Source organism: Mustela erminea, chromosome 12, assembly GCF_009829155.1.
Source record: "Mustela erminea isolate mMusErm1 chromosome 12, mMusErm1.Pri, whole genome shotgun sequence".
Classification (NCBI taxonomy): Eukaryota; Metazoa; Chordata; class Mammalia; order Carnivora; family Mustelidae; genus Mustela; species Mustela erminea.
In genome coordinates this window covers 26,385,536-26,405,985 of record NC_045625.1, presented here as the reverse complement: position 1 = coordinate 26,405,985, position 20,450 = coordinate 26,385,536, and the positions used below count along the sequence as shown (strand labels likewise).

Genomic DNA, 20,450 nt, shown 5'->3' with positions numbered 1-20,450 from the left:
TGAGAGCACGTGAGAGAGTGAGCTCAAGACGGGGGCAGAGGGAGAGGGAGAAGCAGACTCCCTGCAGAGCAAGGAGCCCCCATATGAGGCTCAGTCCCAGGAGCTGGAGATCACGTCCTGAGCCGAAGGAAGACACTTAACTCACTGAGCCACCCAGGTGTCCCACTACAGCCATGTTTTCTAATATATTTGGTAGCTGCTAAAATATAGGTCTTCATAAATGCTGAGGCTCCAAAGCCCTCTACAGCTGTCTTGTTTATTTGTGTAGCATCTCAGTGGTTTATATTATAGCAAAGGCTCCAAAGTGCTCCCTATCTAGAGATTGAAGTAACACCCCCACCCTGAGAATCTCAGACTTCAGTCTTTGTTACTTTGGCAGTAAGGTAAGCTGTCTTTCTTAGGATGTGGGCCCTTTTTGTAGGTGTTCTGTGGTAGACCCTCAGTCTGTACTAGAACTCCTAGTGAAGTGCAAAATGTGAGTGATAAAGCATTTTCTCTTCAAAGAATGAGAAGGTGTTCCCCTGAACTACTATATCAACCTTTAAAGACCTTTCCTTCCCCACCAGTTTCTGGGGGAGTATGATATTTTTAACCCACTGAGCCACCCAGGTGCCCCGATAATGGTGTTTTTAAAGCCTTAGGTAATTCCTATGGAATACCATTACCCCAAAAGCTTTACTACACAGATCGTAGGGTTTCTTTCCAGAAATATTGCTATTAACACTTCATGGGCCAATACAGATTAAGAAAGATCATTTTTCATTTTCTGGTAACAGCAGAATTTTGAATGAATTAAAGGAGAATAGTCTTTACCATTAGATTTTTAAAATAGTCTTAACCATAAGATTAACTGTAATCTCAGGGTATTATAGTTTGGAAGTATGAAGCAATACCGTACACGAAGGAGCCTGGTGATTCTTTAAGTTTGTATAAGCTGTCTTCAGGGCAGCTTTGTTTTTGTCAGATACCAGCCTTGATATGGACGTTTAAGTTTTTTCCAACCAAAACTAATGAGCAGTGTAAGTTTTACAGGAGAGAAGAGTAGCTTTCTCTTATGGTATTAGTGGGATCCCAAAGGGAAAGTTGCTTATGCATTGGAGTTTTGTTTATTTTTGAGAAGTGGTAATATTATAATATTTTCCCATATAATAATATGGAAAGATAATATTTACATAAAGAAAAACTGAGAAATTAGTGAAATTCTGGTAAAGGAATTTGGTTGTAACATTTTAGCTTATATTCAAAAACAGCTATTGTAATTCCAGGAATCTAGCATATGGTAAACATATATAGAAATTCTGGTATTCTGAGAAAAAATTAAGAAAGCTTTTATTAACTAAGCAGATCTATATAGGATCTTTGCCTTGATCCCAGTCTTAGAAATATATGGACTATTTGGATGGACTTTTTTGTCCAGTATGGTAGCTTTGTGTCCCATTTGGTTATTGGGCACTGGAAATGTGACTCATTTGAATTGAGATGTACTGTAAGTGTAAAATGCGCATCAAATTTTGAAGACCTAGTACTAAAAAGGAAGGAAAAAAGGAATTTGGTAATTGTTAAATTTTGATTACATGTTGGGATAATATTTTGGATCAGTTGGGTTAAGTAAAATATTCAAATTAACTTCACCTGTTTTACTTTTTTGATGTGGCTACTGTTTGGCCCTCACTATATGCCTGTTGAATGTTGCATTGATGAAGGCTGTATTCTTTCCTGTAACGTTACTGTGAGAACAGACTCTAATGACTTTCAGTAAGTGGGTAACTTTTTTTTTAAAGATTTTATTTATTTGAGAGAGAGAGAGAACGAGAACGAGTGGGGGGGTGCAGAGGGAGAAGCTGACTCCTCCTGTGATCATGACCTGAACTGAGGGCAGATGCTTAACCATCTAAGCCACTGGGGCATCCCCAGTAAGTAGGTAATTCTCAGAAGTATAAAGAATTTAGCTTGAAAACTTAATAAACCTTAGAGCGTTCAGATGTTTTTAACTCTACCCAGTGAATAGTAGGGAGCTTTAAAATGGTAGGAGGTTTCTCATTAAAATGTTTGGACTTAGAGGTTACCTAGCTGAGACAAATAGGCTTTAGCTATCTCCAAAGAATTTTTGCTACAGAAATCCCAAAAAATGAAAGTGGAAAGCTGTTTTGTACTAGGGAGATTTTGGGTTTTTTTTTTTGTTTGTTTTGTTTTGTTTTTGTTTTGTTTTGGCTCTGAACTAGTTCTACCTTTTTTACATACCAATGCTCTACAGTTTCTTTGTGAAATTTCCTTCAATGTTTATTGTATTCACATATATCCTGGTGATTGAAATTTAGTTATTGAGTTGAATTCATTGGGCCTAACTCTATGGGATAAAATCTCTACTAGAAGACTCTTCTTTTTTACCTTCAAGTTCACAAGTATGCTTAGTACTGGACAGAGTTTAACCTCAAGCAGTGATTTTCTGTTATGGGAATTTTGACCATTTTATATGTCACAAAGAGTCTTAGCAAACCAAAATTTTAAAAGAATATATAATTTATTGTCTGGCTATTTCATATGATGAGCAAATTGGTTAGACTTAGAGGCAGTATTCTAAAGAGGTAAACAGGGGTGCCTGGGTGGCTCAGTGGGTTAAAGCCTCCACCTTCGGCTCAGGTCATGATCCCAGGGTCCTGGGATTGAGCCCCCGCATCGGGCTCTCTGTTCAGCAGGGAGCCTGCTTCCTCCTCTCTCTCTGCCTGCTTCTCTGCCTACTTGTGATCTCTATCTGTCAAATAAATAAAATCTTTAAAAAAAAAAATAAAGAGGTAAACAGCATGGATTTTGGAGGTAGGCTGAGCATAATTTATACCTTCCTAGCAGTTTCTATCATTTTCTCATCTGTACCATATGGATGTGGCCCTGCCATTAGGAGGGATAAAAAGGGAAGCATTTACCAAGAAGAGTCTCTTCTTTTCTTTTTTAAAGATTTATTTATTTATCTTAGAGGGAGAGAGCAAGCAATGAGAGCAAGAATCGGGAGCAGAGGGAAAGGGGGAGAGAGAATCCCAGACTCGTACTGAGCCCAACCTGGGGCTTGATTTCATGACCCCAAGATCATAACCTGAGCTGAAATCTAGTCAGATGCTCAACTGACTGAGCCGCCTTGTGTCCCAGAAAGAGCCCAGTCTTGACTGAAGCTTACTCTACACAGTCCAGTGATTGTGCAGAACCACTTTTACTCTTCCATTGTGTTTTTAAATATATATAGAACCTACCTTGGATGAATAACTGAAAGACTCTTAAGTCATCTGTCCTCTGTTTCTGCATCTCTGTACTACCATTCTTGCCCCTAGAACTGTGCCCACTCCTGCCCCAAGTCTCAGCTTCATTTTGCCCCTCTGCTAGTTGTTTTGTGTTCAAATCTTGGTGCACCTGTTTCTGCGAAGAACACCAACAGGATAAACAGCTAACTCTTGATGTTGATCTTCTGTCATAACATAATTTCATTGTATTGTATCAAAATACCACCAGCAGGGCACCTGGGTGGCTCAGTGGGTTAAAGCCTCTGCCTTTGGCTCAGGTCATGATCTCAGGGTCCTGGGATCAAGCTCCACATTGGGCTCTCTGCTCGGCAGGGAGCCTGCTCCCTCCTCTCTCTCTCTCTGGCTGCCTCTCTGCCTACTTGTGAGCTCTGTCTGTCAAATAAAAAATAAAACAATAAAATACCACCAGCAGTGAGGATGGGAAGAAATAATAAAGGTAAGTGAATACAGCAGAGAGCCCTAGGCAGCCTCAGGGATGATGTTAATATCTCCTTATCACCAGGGATTCTTGTGAGAATTAAATGAGAGCTGTTGTGATTACTTTTAAATTTTTACTACTCTAATGCCTTGTGAATACTTATTAAAATATTTTCCCTTTATCATTTTATTTTTGGAGCTCTTTACATATAGCCCTTTATTGATATCGGATTATATTTTGAGAACTTATCATAAAGTCTTGTAGGACATTATTAAAATATTTATACTTGTAAGTATTTAGAGAAACAAGGCTTGGGCTTCTGAGAAAATTATAAAGTGAAAGTACTTGCATTTGATTTTTACTGAGAGTACAAGTACCTTGTATGGATTTTGCTATTACTACTCATGAAGAGTTACTGAGCAACTAGACTTATGCTGTCCAGTATGACAGTACCTGTCACACGTGGCTATAAAAAGTGAAAATAACTAAAGTTAAAAACAGTAAACTCAGTTCCTCAGTTCTGTCTACATTTCAAGAGCTCATTAGTTTCATATAGCCAATTTGGACAGTCTATATAGGATATGTCCATCATAGCAGAATATCTTATTGTACAGCACTGAACGAGAGAGTATGAGAAGATTAAATAACCAAGGATTTTATTTAAATAGGAAGCACTATCAAAAAGTATGAGGTATTTGCTACTAAAATTACTTTTATGGTTTTATAGAATCTGCTAACTATTGCAGTGAATATTATAATTTTAGCTACAATTTTTTAAATTAAATTAATTTATTTATTTTCAGAAAAACAGTATTCATTATTTTTTCACCACACCCAGTGCTCCATGCAATCCGTGCCCTCTATAATACCCACCACCTGGTACCCCAACCTCCCACTCCCCCGCCACTTCAAACCCCTCAGATTGTTTTTCAGAGTCCATAGTCTCTCGTGATTCACCTCCCCTTCCAATTTACCCCAACTCCCTTCTCCTCTCTAACACCCCTTGTTTTCCATGATATTTGTTATGCTCCACAAATAAGTGAAACTGTATGATAGTTGACTCTCTCTGCTTGACTTATTTCACTCAGCATTATCTCTTCCAGTCTGGTCCATGTTGCTACAAAAGTTGGGTATTCATCTTTTCTGATGGAGGCATAATACTCCATGGTGTATATGGACCACAACTTCCTTATCCATTTGTCCGTTGAAGGGCATCTTGGTTCTTTCCATAGTTTGGCGAACCTCCCTGGTAGTCTAGTAGTTAGGATTCGGCGCTCTCCATAGTTTGGCGACCATGGCCATTGCTGCTATAAACATTGGGGTACAGATGGCCCTTCTTTTCACTACATCTGTATCTTTGGGGTAAATACCCAGGAGTGCAATGGCAGGATCATAGGGAAGTTCTATTTTTAATTTCTTGAGGAATCTCCACACTGTTCTCCAAAGAGGCTGCACCAACTTGCATTCCCACCAACAGTGGAAGAGGGTTCCCCTTTCTCCACATCCTCTCCAACACATGTTGTTTCCTGTTTTGTTAATTTTGGCCATTCTAACTGGTGTAAGGTGATATCTCGATGTGGTTTTAATTTGAATCTCCCTGAGGGCTAGTGATGATGAACATTTTTTCATGTGTCTGATAGCCATTTGTATGTCTTGATTGGAGAAGTGTCTGTTCATATCTTCTGCCCATTTTTGATATGTTTGCCCGTTTCGTGTGTGTTGAGTTTGAGGACTTCATTATAGAACCTGGATATCAACCTTTTGTCTGTACTGTCATTTGCAAATATCTTCTCCCATTCCGTGGGTTGCTTCTTTGTTTTCTTCACTGTTTCCTTTGCTGTGCAGAAGCTTTTGATTTTGATGAAGTCCTAAAAGTTTATTTTGGCTTTTGTTTCCTTTGCCTTTGGAGACATATCTTTAAAGAAGTTGCTGTGGCTGATATCGAAGAGATTACTGCCTATGTTCTCCTCTAGGATTCTGATGCAGCCTTCCCATTGAGATCAGGAACAAGACAAGGATGCCCACTTTCACCACTCTTGTTCAACATAGTATTAGAAGTCCTAGCGACAGCAATCAGACAACAAAGAGAAATAAAAGGTATCCAATTTGGCAATGAAGAAGTCAAACTCTCTATTCGCAGATGACATGATTCTTTATATGGAAAACCCAAAAGACTCCACCCCCAAACTACTAGGACTCATACAGCAATTCAGCAACGTGGCAGGATACAAAGTCAATGTGCAGAAATCAGTGTCTTTCTTATACACTAACAATGAAAATACAGAAAGGGAAATTAGAGAATTGATTCCATTTACTATAGCACCAAGAACCATAAGATACCTGGGAATAAACCTAACCAAAGAGGTAAAGGATCTGTACTTGAGGAACTACAGAACACTCATGAAAGAAATTGAAGAAGACACAAAAAGATGGAAGACCATTCCCTGCTCTTGGATTGGAAGAATAAACATTGTTAAAATGTCTATACTGCCTAGAGCAATATATACTTTTAATGCCATTCTGATCAAAATTCCACCGGTATTCTTCAAAGAGCTGGAGCAATAATCCAAAAATTTGTATGGAATCAGAAGAGACCCCGAATCGCTAAGGAAATGTTGAAAAACAAAAATAAAGCTGGGGGCATCACGTTACCTGATTTCAAGCTTTATTACAAAGCTGTGATCACCAAGACAGCATGGTACTGGCATAAAAACAGACACATAGACCAGTGGGACAGAGTAGAGAGCCCAGATATGGACCCTCAACTCTATGGTCAAATAATCTTTGACAAAACAGGAAAAAATATACAGTGGAAAAAAGACAGTCTCTTCAATAAATGGTGCTGGGAAAACTGGACAGCTATAAGTAGAAGAATGAAACTCAACCATTCTCTTAAACCGTACACAAAGATAAACTCAAAATGGATACAAATTTTTTTTTATCTACTTTTGTGTTTCTAAAATGTTTTTTATTTTTATAAATAAAGTGTCAACTTTTAGTGCCTCTTTGTTTTTCTTCCTCATATCCTATTAGAAAGCTCCATTTGTTTTGCAGCATTTAAGGATTTGATTTTATTCCTTGGCCCTGGTCCTATGACCTAAAATAATACTATTGGTATTAAATAATACTGATCATCTTCAATATGAATGGTATGGTGGTGATTAAATTGTACACTAGGAATAAGGTTTGTAAAATAGCACAAATACATATCCCATCTTTTGTAATTATAGGCCTTTGGCAATTTATCTCCTCTTATATAATGTATGGTTTATTTAGAAAGTTGTTATGGGTTTATAATTCTCTTATTAAAAATATCATGATGCTAAGTGTTTTTCTTGTTTTAATCCTAGGAAGCTCTACAAAGGATCATTTCAACCCTGGCAAATAAAAATGATGAAATTCAGAACTTTATTGATACACTAAATCAAACACTAAAGGGAGTTCAGGTATTAATCTTTTAAAAAATGTTTCAGTACTGTGTCACAATGAATGATTGTTGGGTCAGATCAAAAGTATAAATATATCAACTCTAGATTATAAATTAAAGGAGGTGAGAGTAAGGTTTTTATTTTACTTATTTCTTTATTTAAATGCATGTGTTTTGAGCATGCGCACAGGTGGAGGGGAGGGACAGAAGGCGAGGGAGAAGCGGACTCCTGGGTGAGAAGGGAGTCTGATGCGGGGCTTGATCTCAGGACCCTGGGGTCATGACCTGAGTTGAAGGCAGATGCTTAACCAACTGAGCCACCCAGGCACGTGTCCTGAGAGTAAGGTTTTTAAATGGTAGATAAATAAAAATGTTTTCCTTCCTTTTTTTGTATTATCAATGGAAAGAAATAGTAAGGAAAGAAGAAAACTTTGCTATAGTAGTTGGTAGGGAATATTGTAGTGCTCGCGTTTCACCCTTTCCATTATAGATTTGTCTTTTGTAATTTTAATTAAGAGCAAATTATATTTTTTCAGAGTACTGAGAAGCTATTTCTTTTATAATAAATAGTGGAAGGAAAATGTGGATGGTAAGAAGTTTGCATATAGAACTGGAAGAAAGTAAAAATAAAAGTAAAAAAATAAAAGTGCTAATAGGAAGAGGAATACTTAAGGAAATGGTCCCAGCTTTGGGCAGATAATCCATACTGTATATAATCAAATGTTGATGAATATGTCTTACTGAATTTAGTGGTCATTTTTTGGTAAAATAAACAGAAGATTTATAGGGCACTTGTAGAGAGTAAGTCCTTCCCTATGGTTTTTGTTTGAACCTAGGTTATTGCCTGTATCTTGGCCTGGTAAACCTTATAGTCCTTTTATTTCCTTTACTTCTGAATTTGTAATAATTGAAGTTAGTTGATTAAGATCTTCACCACTTAACTGTCTTTCCCAAACTATTTTACTGGAAAATTTGGTGAATCCAGGAGTCCACTTTCTTTAAATAAGCAAAGCTAGTTGTGTTAAGGCTCTTGATCTATATATAAGGGAATCATCACATTTGACATCTGGAAAAATAGACCATGAGCTAGTCCAAACGATTTCTCTGATTAATAAATTATTAGTACTCTACCTTAGAATCCAGAAAAAAAAATAGAGGGGGCATTTAACTACAGTCTTGTCACTGGAGTTGGGAGCATAAGAGGTAGTAGGCAAGAGACTGTGAGGATGTACCAATTGGTTATTGAGGATTAGTCCATTCTCTTTTTACAGATGAGTAAACTGAGGTCCAGGAATTTAAGTGGCTTGTCCAAGGTCACACTGTTACTCAGTAGTTAATGCAAGATTTGACTTAGGTCCTTTGCCTACTAGACTGCACGTTTCTGTTGCCGCAGCTTGTTCTTTATCACTGTAAATCAATTAGTAAAATGATTTACACCACTTTTTGTAAGACTCCAGTGACATGAGTCTGGCTTCTATAAAAATTATAAGCAAAAGTTTGGTTTATGTTATTGCAGTAGGTTGTACATATTAGTTTTCTTAACCAGTGCCCAATTTTCTTTATTGAATGATTCATCTAAGTTGAAAAATCCCTAACATAGTTTCTTCTGTCTCATAATTGCTGCAAGTGTAGATATTGCTTATCTAGAGGTTTCACAGATATTTTAAGTTATTGTTGAAATAGCAGCATCGTGCTTAATTGAGGCAGTAAGGAACTGGGAAGTTAGCAGACTTGAAATGCTTTATTGGTTCTACCTCTAATCACTAGTTGTGTGGCTTTGGGCAAGTCACTTTTCTGTATTTTAATTCCTGAAATTTAGTAGTTTGACTACAAATTCTAGTCAGTAGATGACTTCTGAGGTTCCTTAGAGCACTCAAATTCAGTGTTTGATAAATCTCTTAGGTCTAGTAAGGAATTGCTTGGTCTTTTAAGTTATGTATATCTTATATAAACACACTGCTTCAGACAACCTAAAATATTTTAAGATTTCACAAAATTAGCACATATTGTTCTTCAGTTATGGAATCAAAATCTTGATTATTTTATTAAAATGCGTCATAGATGATTCTGATGCACAACAAAGGTTGAGAACTACTGGCTTAGGGTCTGCCTTGGAACCTGAAGGTCTGGACAAGTTGGCAACCTTTAAACAACCTTTCACATTGTCCTGCAGAAACAGTGTCTAAAAGGTAAAAAGAATATGGGCCAGTCTATAAAAAGCTGTTTAACTCAACATAATGGAGATCGTGCTGTTGGCATTAGCAGCCAGCTTCTATGATTTACCTGTTTTTAAAGCCTATGTCACATACTAGAATTTTGTTGTTTATATGATTTTTGCCTGGGGTAGTTTATACTGTAATATATTCTCTCCTTTGATAAGCATATCTTTTAGTTTTCTAATGTTTGACAGCTCCAGTATAATCATTGTTTTGTTTATTAAACAGGAAAATTCTTCTAACGTACTTTCAGAATTAGATGAAGAATTTGATAGTTTATATTCTATTTTGGATGAGGTGAAAGAAAGTATGATTAACAGTATCAAACAGGAACAAGCTCGTAAATCACAAGAGTTACAGGTGAGTTCATACAACATATTTAAATATGAATAATTTTAGTCTATTTATTATTATTTTTTTAAGATTTTATTTATTTATCAGAGAGAGGGGGAGAGAGCGAGCACAGGCAGACAGAATGGCAGGCAGAGGCAGAGGGAGAAGCAGGCTCCCTGCTGAGCAAGGAGCCCGATGTGGGACTCGATCCCAGGATGCTGGGATCATGACCTGAGCCGAAAGCAGCTGCTTAACCAACTGAGCCACCCAGGCGTCCCAATTTTAGTCTATTTAATACTTGATTTACTGACAGGAAAAAATCAGTGAATTTCTGTGAATAACTACTTTTATCTTATAGAAAATGATTATTAACTTTGTTTTGGTTATATATATCTTGGTTTTTTTTTTAAGATTTTATTTACTTATTTGACAGACATCACACATAGGCAGAGAGTCAGGCAGAGAGAGAGGGGGAAGCAGGCTCCCCACTGAGCAGAGAGCCCAATGTGGGGCTCGATCCCAGGACCCTAAGATCATGACCTGAGCCGAAGGCAGAGGCTTAACCCACTGAGCCACCCAGGTGCTCCAGTCTTGTTTTTTCTTAATTGTGGTAAAAACCCAAGATTTACCCTTGTAACCTTTTTTTTTTCTTAAGATTTTATTTGCTTATTTGTCAGAGCGCAAAAGCAGGGGCAGTGCAGGCAGAGAGAGAGAAGCAGGCTCCCTGCTGGGCAGGGAGGACCCTGGGATCATGACCTGAGCCAGAAGGCAGATGCTTAAACAACTGAGCCATACAGTCGTCCCTTGTAATAATTTTTATTTTTTAAATTTTATTATTTATTTATTTATTTAAAGATTTTGTTTATTTATTTGACAGAGAGAGACACAGTGAGAAAGAACACAAGCAAGGGGAGTGGGAGAGGGAGAAGTAGGCTTTCTGCTGAGCAGTAAGCCTGATGTGGGGCTCGATCCCAGGACCTGGGATCATGACCTGAGCTGAAGACAGATGCTTAAATGACTGAGCCACCCAGGTGTTTCCCCCCTGGTAATCATTTTTAAATGTACAGTTCAGGAGTGGGTTAACTCTGTTGACATTGTTGTTTAACATATCTCTAGAACTTTTTATCTTTTAAAACTGAAATTATCCCCATTGAACAACAACTTCCTATTTCCCCCATACTGCAGTACCTGGCAAACCACCAGTGTGTTTCCATGATTTTGATTATTCCAAATACCTCATAGAGGTGCAATTATTCAGTATTGTGGCTCAGATCATTGTCTCAGGGTCCTGGGATTGAGCCCTATTTCAGGCTTTCCACTCAGCAGTGAGTCTGCTTCTCTCTCTCCATAATCTCTCTTACTTTTGCTCTTTCTCAAATAAATAAATAAAATCTTAAAAAAAAATAAACGGCAATGTGACCTATAACATTATGTCCATTTTAGGTGTACAGTGTAATAATTTAGTTTTTATACATATTGCAAAATGACCACCAGAGTGTCTAGTTGATTGAATCCATCACCATGCATAGTTACTTACTTCTTTATACACTTTTTTTTGTGATGAGAACTTTGAAGATCTTTTTTTTCTGAGACTGTTCACAAATTACTGCTTTTAATTATATGTCATATATTTTTTTCATCAGTTTCAGAGGTAAAATTTAGTGATTCATCAGTTGCAGATAACACCCAGTGCTAGTTACATCAGGTACCCTCCTTAATGCCCATCACCTGATTATCCCTTTCCCCCACTCACTTCCCCTTCAGCAATTCTCAATTTGTTTCCTATAGTTAAGAGTCCCTTATGATTTGTCTTCTCTCGATTTTCATCTTACTATATTTTTCCTTCCTTCCCCATGTTCATCTGTTTTGTTTCTTAAATTCCACATATGAGTGAAATCACATGGTATTTGTCTTTGACTGACATTTCACTCAGCATAATACCCTCTGGTTCCATCCACATCATTACAGATGGCAAGGTTTCATTGTTTTTGATAACTGAGTAGTATTCCACATGCTCTTTATCTACTCCTCTGTTGATGGACATCTGGGATTTTTCCATAGTTTGACTCTTGTGGACATTTCTGCTACAAGCCTTTGGGTGCATGTAGCCCCTTCACATCACTACATTTGTCACTTTGGGGTAAATACCTTGTAGTGCAATTGCTGGGTCATAGAGTAGTTCTATTTTTAACTTTTTGAGGAACCTCCATACTGTTTTCCAGAGTGACTGCACCAGTTTGCTTTCCTACCAACAGCATCAGAGCTTTCTCCCCATCCTCACCATCTTTTGTTTGCTGAGTTGTTAATTTTAGCCATTTTGAGTGGTATGAGGTGGTATCTCATTGTGGTTTTGATTTGCCTTTCTCTGATGCTAATTGGTTTTCTGTTCATGTCTACTGCCCATTTCTTGACTGGATTATTTGTTAGGTGGGTGTGGAGTTTGATAAGTTAAGTTCTACTTTCTTAGCAGTGTTTAAATACACAGTACTGTAGGGGCACCTGGCTGGCTCATTTGGCAGAGCATTTGACTCTTGATCTTTGGGTCATGAGTTCAAGCCCCACAGTGGGCCTAGAGATTACTTTTAAAAAATATAATTCTTTTCACCATGCTGTACATTATACACCCAGGACTTATTTTATAACTGGGAATTTGTACTTTTTGACCAACATCACCTGTTCATCCATGTTTTAAATTTTTTTGGTAGTAGCCATCTTAATGGGTGTGAGATGATGCTCTTTGAAAGTGGTAACTGCAAGGATGTTAGGACCATTTTCTCTTCCTGTTTGAACACTTGAGATCTTCATTTTTTCCAGTGATTCCATTGTTTTTGTTTTCTTCTTTTTAAAAAAAAAAAAATCTTACATCCGGTTGCCCTTTATAACTCTTAATACTTGCCTCTCAATGCCACAAAAATTTTGGCAATTTTTTTTTTTATAGGAATAGTGATCTAGGGGAGATGAAGAGATAGGCTGTAAAGTAAGGCTGAGTTGTTGAATTATAAGCTTAGTGAAATAAATTCATTGTTGTGTTAGGATTCAAAGGAAAAGGGAGGATGATACCACCCTAATGGTAATTTAAACCATAAGGGTTTATTGGGATAGTTTAAAAACCAAATATTAAAAGGATTCACAACTTGGCTACCAGTGGCATTTTCTTCTTTAGTTGGAGACAGTAGAACATCTCTGCTCTTCTTTTGGGTTTCCAAACTTGATAGCATGTTGTTTTCATTAAAATTTTATCAGTTACTCTAAATAACTGACAAGTTATTGGTCTTTAAATTGTATTCCTTTGTACCCTTTTCTTAAACTTTCCCTCTTGACTTGAAAGCAAATCCATAGCATTTTCTTTCCTTTTTTTTTATATAAAGATTTTATTTGAGAGAGAGAGAGAGTGCACCAGCAGGGGGAGGGACAAAGGACGAGGGAGAAGCACACACCTCACTGAGCAGGGAGCCAGGATATGGAGCTCATTCCAGGACCCTGAGATCATAACCCGAGCCAAAGGCAAATGCTTAACCAACTGAGCCACTCAGGTGCACCTGTAGTCTTTTCTTAGAATAAGATATTTTATCTTAAATTTTGACCTCAGATTGGGTTCTTTCCCTTTAATAGTTTCTTGAGATATATTCCTTATTCTTTTTGTTATTTTTTATTTTAATACTGCATTCACTTAGTGTTCCCTAGTGATCCTGTGTAGACCATTATTTTTTTTTAATATTTTATTTATTTATTTGTCAGAGAGCGAGAGAGAGACAGTGCACAAGCAGGCAGAGGCAGAGAGAGAAGCAGTCTCCCCACCGAGGAGCCTGATGTGGGACTCGATCCCAGGACCCCGGGATCATGACCTGAGCTGAAGGCAGTGGCTTAACCAACTGAGCCACCCAGGCGTCCCTGTGTAGACCATTATTAGCTACAATTATTAGCTACCATCTCAGTGATTTTGCTCAAACTTTTCGTAAAGCTCTTATACAAATGGAATATTTCAAATGATGGTTTGCTAATTATTCTTTGGAACTTGTAAAAATTTTACTTATAGGAATTTTTACTTATTTACTTATAGTATTTTTAGGAAGATACTATACTTTACTTAATTTACTTATAGTATTTTTAGGAAATTGTGGTTAGGTTCTTAGAATAACACATGAAAACCTATTGTTCACCAAGATAGGGCAAAACTGTTCTCCTTTTCCAAAGGAAAAATATGACACATCCAGAAACCAATAAAATGAGCCATAGTTTATCCTTAGTGCCGATCTTACGGGGTACCTAAGTAGATTGGAATATGAAATAGATAGTAATAAATAGCTATTAATATTCTGAAGGAGAATCTTGGGTACATTAAGAAAGCTTAGAAATAGATCTGTTTCTTCGTTTAAAGGTATCACTAACAATATTTCTGCACGACTGGCTTAGTTTTAGATCACAGATGATAAAGAGTGACAGAGAACTGACTAAGACTGGTATGTGAAATTAATACATCACAGTGGCAGGGCACATCACTGCAACAGTTACGTCTTTTGTTCTTCTTTATTCTTTTTGAAATCTTAGCATTTGCATTTGTGATTCCTTATGTTATCCAATTTTGGAAACTATAAATTAGCATTTATGGCAGTATGTATTACTTGAGTAACATGATAAATGGACTACTAAAATTGTGCTCAACTGCACGTACCTTTAACTTGATTCATAAACTTTAGTTTTATTTGTTAAATATCATCAAGAAACCTAGTCTTCATTTATAGAGGATGTTTTCTGCAGATGGACTATTTTGATAATTTAAATTGTTTATGGTTAAAAAAATAGTTGATAAATTTCTGACAGCCCTGATTGAGAAAAATGTTTAATTTGACCTGAACTGTTTATGATTGCTTTATTTTCTGTTTTGTTTTTTAAGGGATGAGTTTATTTATAGCTGAATGCAATTAAACTGTTTTGAACAAATTATGGAAAGATGTTAAGTACAATGTATTAAGATAGTTAAATTTGTTACATGTATGACTAGTGAATATGTTACTTTAATAGCTCTCTAAAATATTTTTGTTCAGTTTTTTCTATTAAAATTGTAAGTTCATTTTAAAAATATATATTTAAGGTTCTAATGGAAATAGGAAATTTTATTTTAAAGATTTATTATTGTTTTTTAGAGTCAGCTCAGTCAATGTAATAATGCCTTGGAGAACTCAGAAGAACTATTAGAATTTGCAACACGGTCATTAGATATAAAGGAACCTGAAGAATTTTCAAAGGTATTAAAACATCAGCCAAAAAATCTAAACTAACCACTTAAATAGGAGAGCCTTGTTTTAAAAAATGATGTTTTCCCTTTCAATTTTGGATTAATTAAGTCATCTCTAATACTAAAGTCTTTTATTTCTTAAGTAAAATGCTACCTATTCGTTTATTCCAAAGTGGACACCTGGATGTGTCTTCAGGGCAATGCACAAATTATTTAATTTCTCTTTAATGCTCTGTTTGGGTGGATCAAGTTATTTTCCTTTTCAGTTATATCCTTATTAGCCATTTATTTTAGGGGTACTTGTGTATTTTATTTGAGTCATACCTTTGTTATAAATATTTCATGACTAAGGAAAGAAGATTAATACTGCTATTAACATTCTTAAAAATCTAGTTTTGTATTTCTTTCTTTCTCTGAGCTGATTGGGAAAACATCACTTGATGCGTATGAGCACTGTAACCTAGTGATATTGGTTATTAAATGTATTAAACGTCCCACTGTTTGGTGTAATTTTTTTAAATGTTTTATCAAAATATGAAAATGTAGGTTCTTATTTGGAGGGTATGTTTGGTATGAAGTATAAACAGTAGAATAATAAGACTGCTAATGTTTTAAGCTAGAACCTAGTGTTTAAGAGATTCTGAATTCTAGATTCTAATTTTTATTTTAACTAGGGTCATTTTTAAATGATTACCACATTATCAAATCAAATCTCTTTTTGATGTAGAATATATTTAAAAATGGTGTGAGAAAAGTGGCAACTTGAGCTTTATAATTAGGAAAATACATACTGTAGTAATCTTAGCAACTAAGTATTTGAGTTTGATACTACTTTCTTGGTCTTTGTGGACTATGTAGTAAACTTTTTTAGTGTTAGAAAGATGGCTTCATAATCCATTGTGTCTACCTAGTACTTTAATTTCATTATTTTTCTATGAACTTGAAGGTAGAAGAATCTTCCTTGAGAAGATAACATTTGGTGGCTTACATCCCTGCATTCTGAAAATGAATTTTAAAAATGATTTCCTTTTAATGAAATGAATCAAAACAAAAGTTCTTTTGCTATAAACCTGCAAACTAATTAATCCTTGAATTTAGAGGTCGATTGTAAGTAGGTTCATCTTTGCATTTGGTAGGACTTGCTATATAAAGGAATTTTGAAGAAAATGTATCATACTTTAAATACTTTAGAATATAGATACGTCACCTATTCAGAGGACATTATGGGATAACCTCAGATATCTGGAACATAGCCAAAAAAATATAGAAAGCAAAAAATATCTGTATCAGAATGAGTGTCATAAAATTCATGGGCAGTTCCTCCGAATCTAGTGACAATTATATGGAGAGTGCTACTAAAGCTTTAGTTTTATCTTCAGTTTCCTTGTTGTTTAGAGTCCCCTTCAAGTAGAGTGGGCCAGCTGCTAATGACAGGCATAATCATAGCAGCAAGAATTAACAGCTGAGAGCCTGAAAGTGAGGAAGAAGAAGACAGGAAAACCATTAAACTTGGACAGACGTATTTGAAAACAGCTTGAACCCAGTTGCATTTAAGTAGGGATTGAAGCTCGGAAAAACTGTGATCAAGTTTGTTTCTCCCAAGTTTCCCTTTCCACTCTTTTCAGAAACCTCTCCCCTTCCTCTCAAAGTCTCCTGTTTTCTCTTTCCTTTGTCCTTTCCAACTTTGTTAAAACTTTTCCCCAGCTGGTTGTAAATTTGAAAGGGTCTGATAAATTCCATTGTGGTTTAAACATTTTCTTGATGTTCTGTGTTGCTTATTTTATATTTTTGGTTTTCTAGCCTTTTGAAGTACTTCTTAATAGGTTAAACCATTTGGAAATGTGGTGAAATGAATTATTTGTCCGTGTTTCCACCTAGAAATTGGAGTTTATTGTTTAAGAGAAATGCTTAACTGGGAGTAGTTTGCAATTACTTTCTTAGTATATCTAAATTGTATCCAAAGAATGGTTTGATTCCAAGTCAAAAACCAGGTTCCCCTTTGCCAGGTGCATAGACCTGCCTCAAAGACCTAATAGCTGACAGAATAGGAAAGATGACTTTGAAGATTAATTATTGGAATTTGAAGAATAATCACCTAGTATATTGTTAGATTTTTGGAAAAAAATTATTTTAAGGTGTAGTGTTTATGAATATCCCATATTAAAGTGATTAAATCAGATTATTATTAATAGTTCATGGGCACAAGAAAGTCATAGGCTAAAATCCAGTCCACAAGTCTTTTTAGACCTCATTATCTTCAAAAACAGTACTTTAAATACTGATATTTGAATGATCACATTGCAGTACCTCAGTCTGAGAATTGAATATGAAGCTATGCTGTTTACCAGCATTAGACAATCTGAAAATGTGTGAGTAAAAATGGGAAAGGATTTTGGAACGTGCTTTCACTGATTTTTTTAAAAATTTGGTATTACAAATTGGTTTTATTATCACTATTTTTTTTAATCATTAGAAGTTTGGTTGATAGTAAATATATGAAGAAGGATCACCAGCAAATGCAATTTGGATCATTTGCTATATTTCTGGATGGACAAGTGGCCAAACCTGGCTTCTCTGCTAATAGTTGTCCTGTAGAGCATTGCTTGGATCCTTTGACAGAATTAATATTTCCATTCTCCCACCCCTGAATTTAGAACTTGAATTCTACTTGTAAAAAGAGCTGAGTCTGTGGAGCAGTTTCCAAGTCACTAAGCATCCACTTCCTCACTATCCTGCCACACATAACCCAATTGTCAGATTAGAAGGGAGTGAATGGTTATCTGTACATGGAGCCTTTGGTGGAATAAAAAATACAGAGTAGGGTAAAAGGGGGAACGGTGTCTTCTACACTTGATCACAGATAAAAAGGGAGAATGGATTTTCTGTATTTTTCCACTTCAGACTCCCAGTAACTCGTCATTGGCATATTGTCCTGTCAGTGTCAGCCCCTGACCACTGGGAGGAGCAGATGAGTGGGGTAGAAGCCGCTCACAATGTTTTCAAGGGAAGTACTGGCAGATGTGCTTTCTGTGGGTTGAAGTCAGGAATGCTGAGAGAGGAGAGGACCTTCACTGAAAGCATGCATGTTTCAGCTACGAAGGCAATTTAAAAACAAATGTAAATATTTGTTAAGAATAGCCCAGACTAATTTTTCACCTTTATTTCATTTGAGGGTGTTTATGTCATATAGAAATACAGTTTCCTATTATGAAAATGTGCTTAGTCATAGAACAGATGTATGCAGTGTTATATTCAAAGTTTATTTCAAGTTATTTACTGTAGCTTTGTGAAGACTAAAATAATATTTTTGGAAAGTAGTTCTTTTTATAAACAGATAAATATATAGAATATATAAAATTTTTAACATATGGAATTAACTGCTTTGCAGTGTTTTTGTTTTGTTTTTTTAAAGTTGGTATTTTTTGCCAAAAGGAGAGTAGCATTTTTAAAAATTTTTTTATTTGTTTTAAGATTTTATTTATTTATTTGACAGATAGAGATCACAAGTAGGCAGAGAGGCAGGCGGAGAGAGAGGAGGAAGCAGGCTCCCTGCTGTGCAGAGAGCCCGTTATGGGGCTCGATCCCAGGACTCTAGAATCATAAACTGAGCCAAAGGCAGAGGCTTTAACCCACTGAGCCACCCAGGTGCCCCGGAGAGTAGCATTTTGAAACTCTCTTTTTTACTTTCTCTGACTGAGTCCCTTTCATTTCCCAAGTCATTCCTTAATATGGTATCTTGGGGATGAGGTAGGAGTCTCAATTATGTATTGTAAAAAATAATGGGAAAGTATCATATGTTTGCCCCATAGTCATTTTCATTTTGTCTCAAGGAAACATTATAAAAATTTCTGTCCCAAATCTAGTAGGAAAATCCGAAGTATAAAACAATGTGAACATACAGACAAGACTTGGAAAGTTTCTCAGTGCTGTGGGGCATACAGAGTGTTAGTAGGAACGCTATTGGGCTTAACTGCAAGTCAAAATAAAGATGAATCCTGTCAAGCAAATGCCAATTTTGAAATCTAGTTTTTGCTTGATTTATCATTTTGACAATGTGAGTATATTTTTCTCTGTTGTTATTCAGAAACCTTTATAGTTGGCCCTTAAACAACATGGGGATTATGAGCACTGACCCCCACGTAGTTTAAAATCCATGTATGACTATTGACAAACCCAAAACATAACTACTCATAGCCTACTGTTGATGAGAAGACTTGCTTATAACATAGTTGGTTAACACATATTTTGTGTTATATGTATTATATGCTGCATTCTTACAGTAGAGCTAGAGAAAAGAAAATATTACTAAGAAAATCTTAAGGAAAAGAAAATATATTTACAGCACTGTAATGTAAAAGTGGACCCAAGCAGTTCAAACCTGTGTTCAAAGGTTAACTGTATTATTTTTGTTGCTTTTTATTAGTGCTCTGACTTGACCTAACTTCCCTTGTGGCCTTTTCATTTCAGCCTATGTTTCAGAGAATTAGGTTGTTAAAATGCTTAGTTTATTTTGGATAAATTTTAAAAGTTGCTGTGTGCAAATAAGATGGCTTAGGATGGACTTTTAGAGTTTGAAGACACTTTAGTGCTCATCACTTTGTAGATGAGAGAACTAAATCCTAAAAGAGTTAAGTGACTTGCTGATTAGTGTGATATGAAACTGAAATCTCTTAAGCCTTGGTCTTATTCTATTTTTTGCTGAGGAGTTTTAGAATTTTTGCTGATTGGGAAGAAATTTGGAAATCTCAAATTTTGTTCTTTTTTGGGTAAATGATTCATTGAGTACAATAAGCAAGATATAAAACGTCTTTATTATTATTCCTGTTTTAACTATTTAGAAAATACTCTTCAGTTAGCTGCTCCACATTAGAGTTATCTTAGGGTACTTTGCATCTAACATTTTTCTATAAAAGGAGAAAAATGATGTATCAAGAAGAAATATAGAAACAATAAATCTTAACTTTTAGAGTGCTTGCTATATTCATGGAAGAAAATAGTTTCTGTATCTACTTATAGAATATTAAAAGCAAGAGAAATTGGGAAAAGATCTGGTTTAACTTCTTTATACTTTATTGGTAATTATGAAGACCCATTTGTGATTACTCCTACTTGTACTCTTATTACGGGTCTTTTTAAGGAAGTTTGGTCTGAAGTGACAGATTCCTAAAACTGATAAAGGATAAGAATTGTAAGATTTATTTTGATAACATTTATTGAGAGATGGAGGAAGGGAATGAGAGAGAAAGAAGCTATCTCTGAGAGGACTAAAGAAAAATGAAGTGCTAGCAAATAAGATTTCAGTAGAAGACTGAAATAGAAATAGTGATTGAAATTGAAATAGAAAATAGTGCTACTGAGCAAGGTTATATAGCTAAGCTTCTTGAAGGCTTTTAAATAATACACAGTAGCATTACCCCAAAATCTAAAGATTCAACTGAGGCCTGTTCATAACTCACTAAGTGGAATTATATAGGTGCAATTAAATACATTAGAGCAGTGGTAAGTTCTGGAATCATTTGGTACTTGGTAA

General features: G+C 35.8%; 1 protein-coding gene across 4 annotated transcripts in view; it reads left to right on the top strand.

Annotated features, from left to right (window-relative positions):
• FSD1L (fibronectin type III and SPRY domain containing 1 like) overlaps positions 1-20,450 on the top strand; it is a 70,362-nt gene that overhangs the window by 13,614 nt on the left and 36,298 nt on the right. For 3 of the 4 annotated variants that reach the window (XM_032307550.1, XM_032307549.1, XM_032307551.1), the window contains exons 2-4: positions 7,059-7,154; positions 9,580-9,711; positions 14,829-14,930. The exons of the other annotated variant lie outside the window; for it this stretch is intronic. In XM_032307550.1, the coding sequence (XP_032163441.1) occupies positions 7,059-7,154; positions 9,580-9,711; positions 14,829-14,930 (330 nt within the window). The remainder of the gene's footprint in view (positions 1-7,058; positions 7,155-9,579; positions 9,712-14,828; positions 14,931-20,450) is intronic. 4 annotated transcript variants of the gene reach the window in all.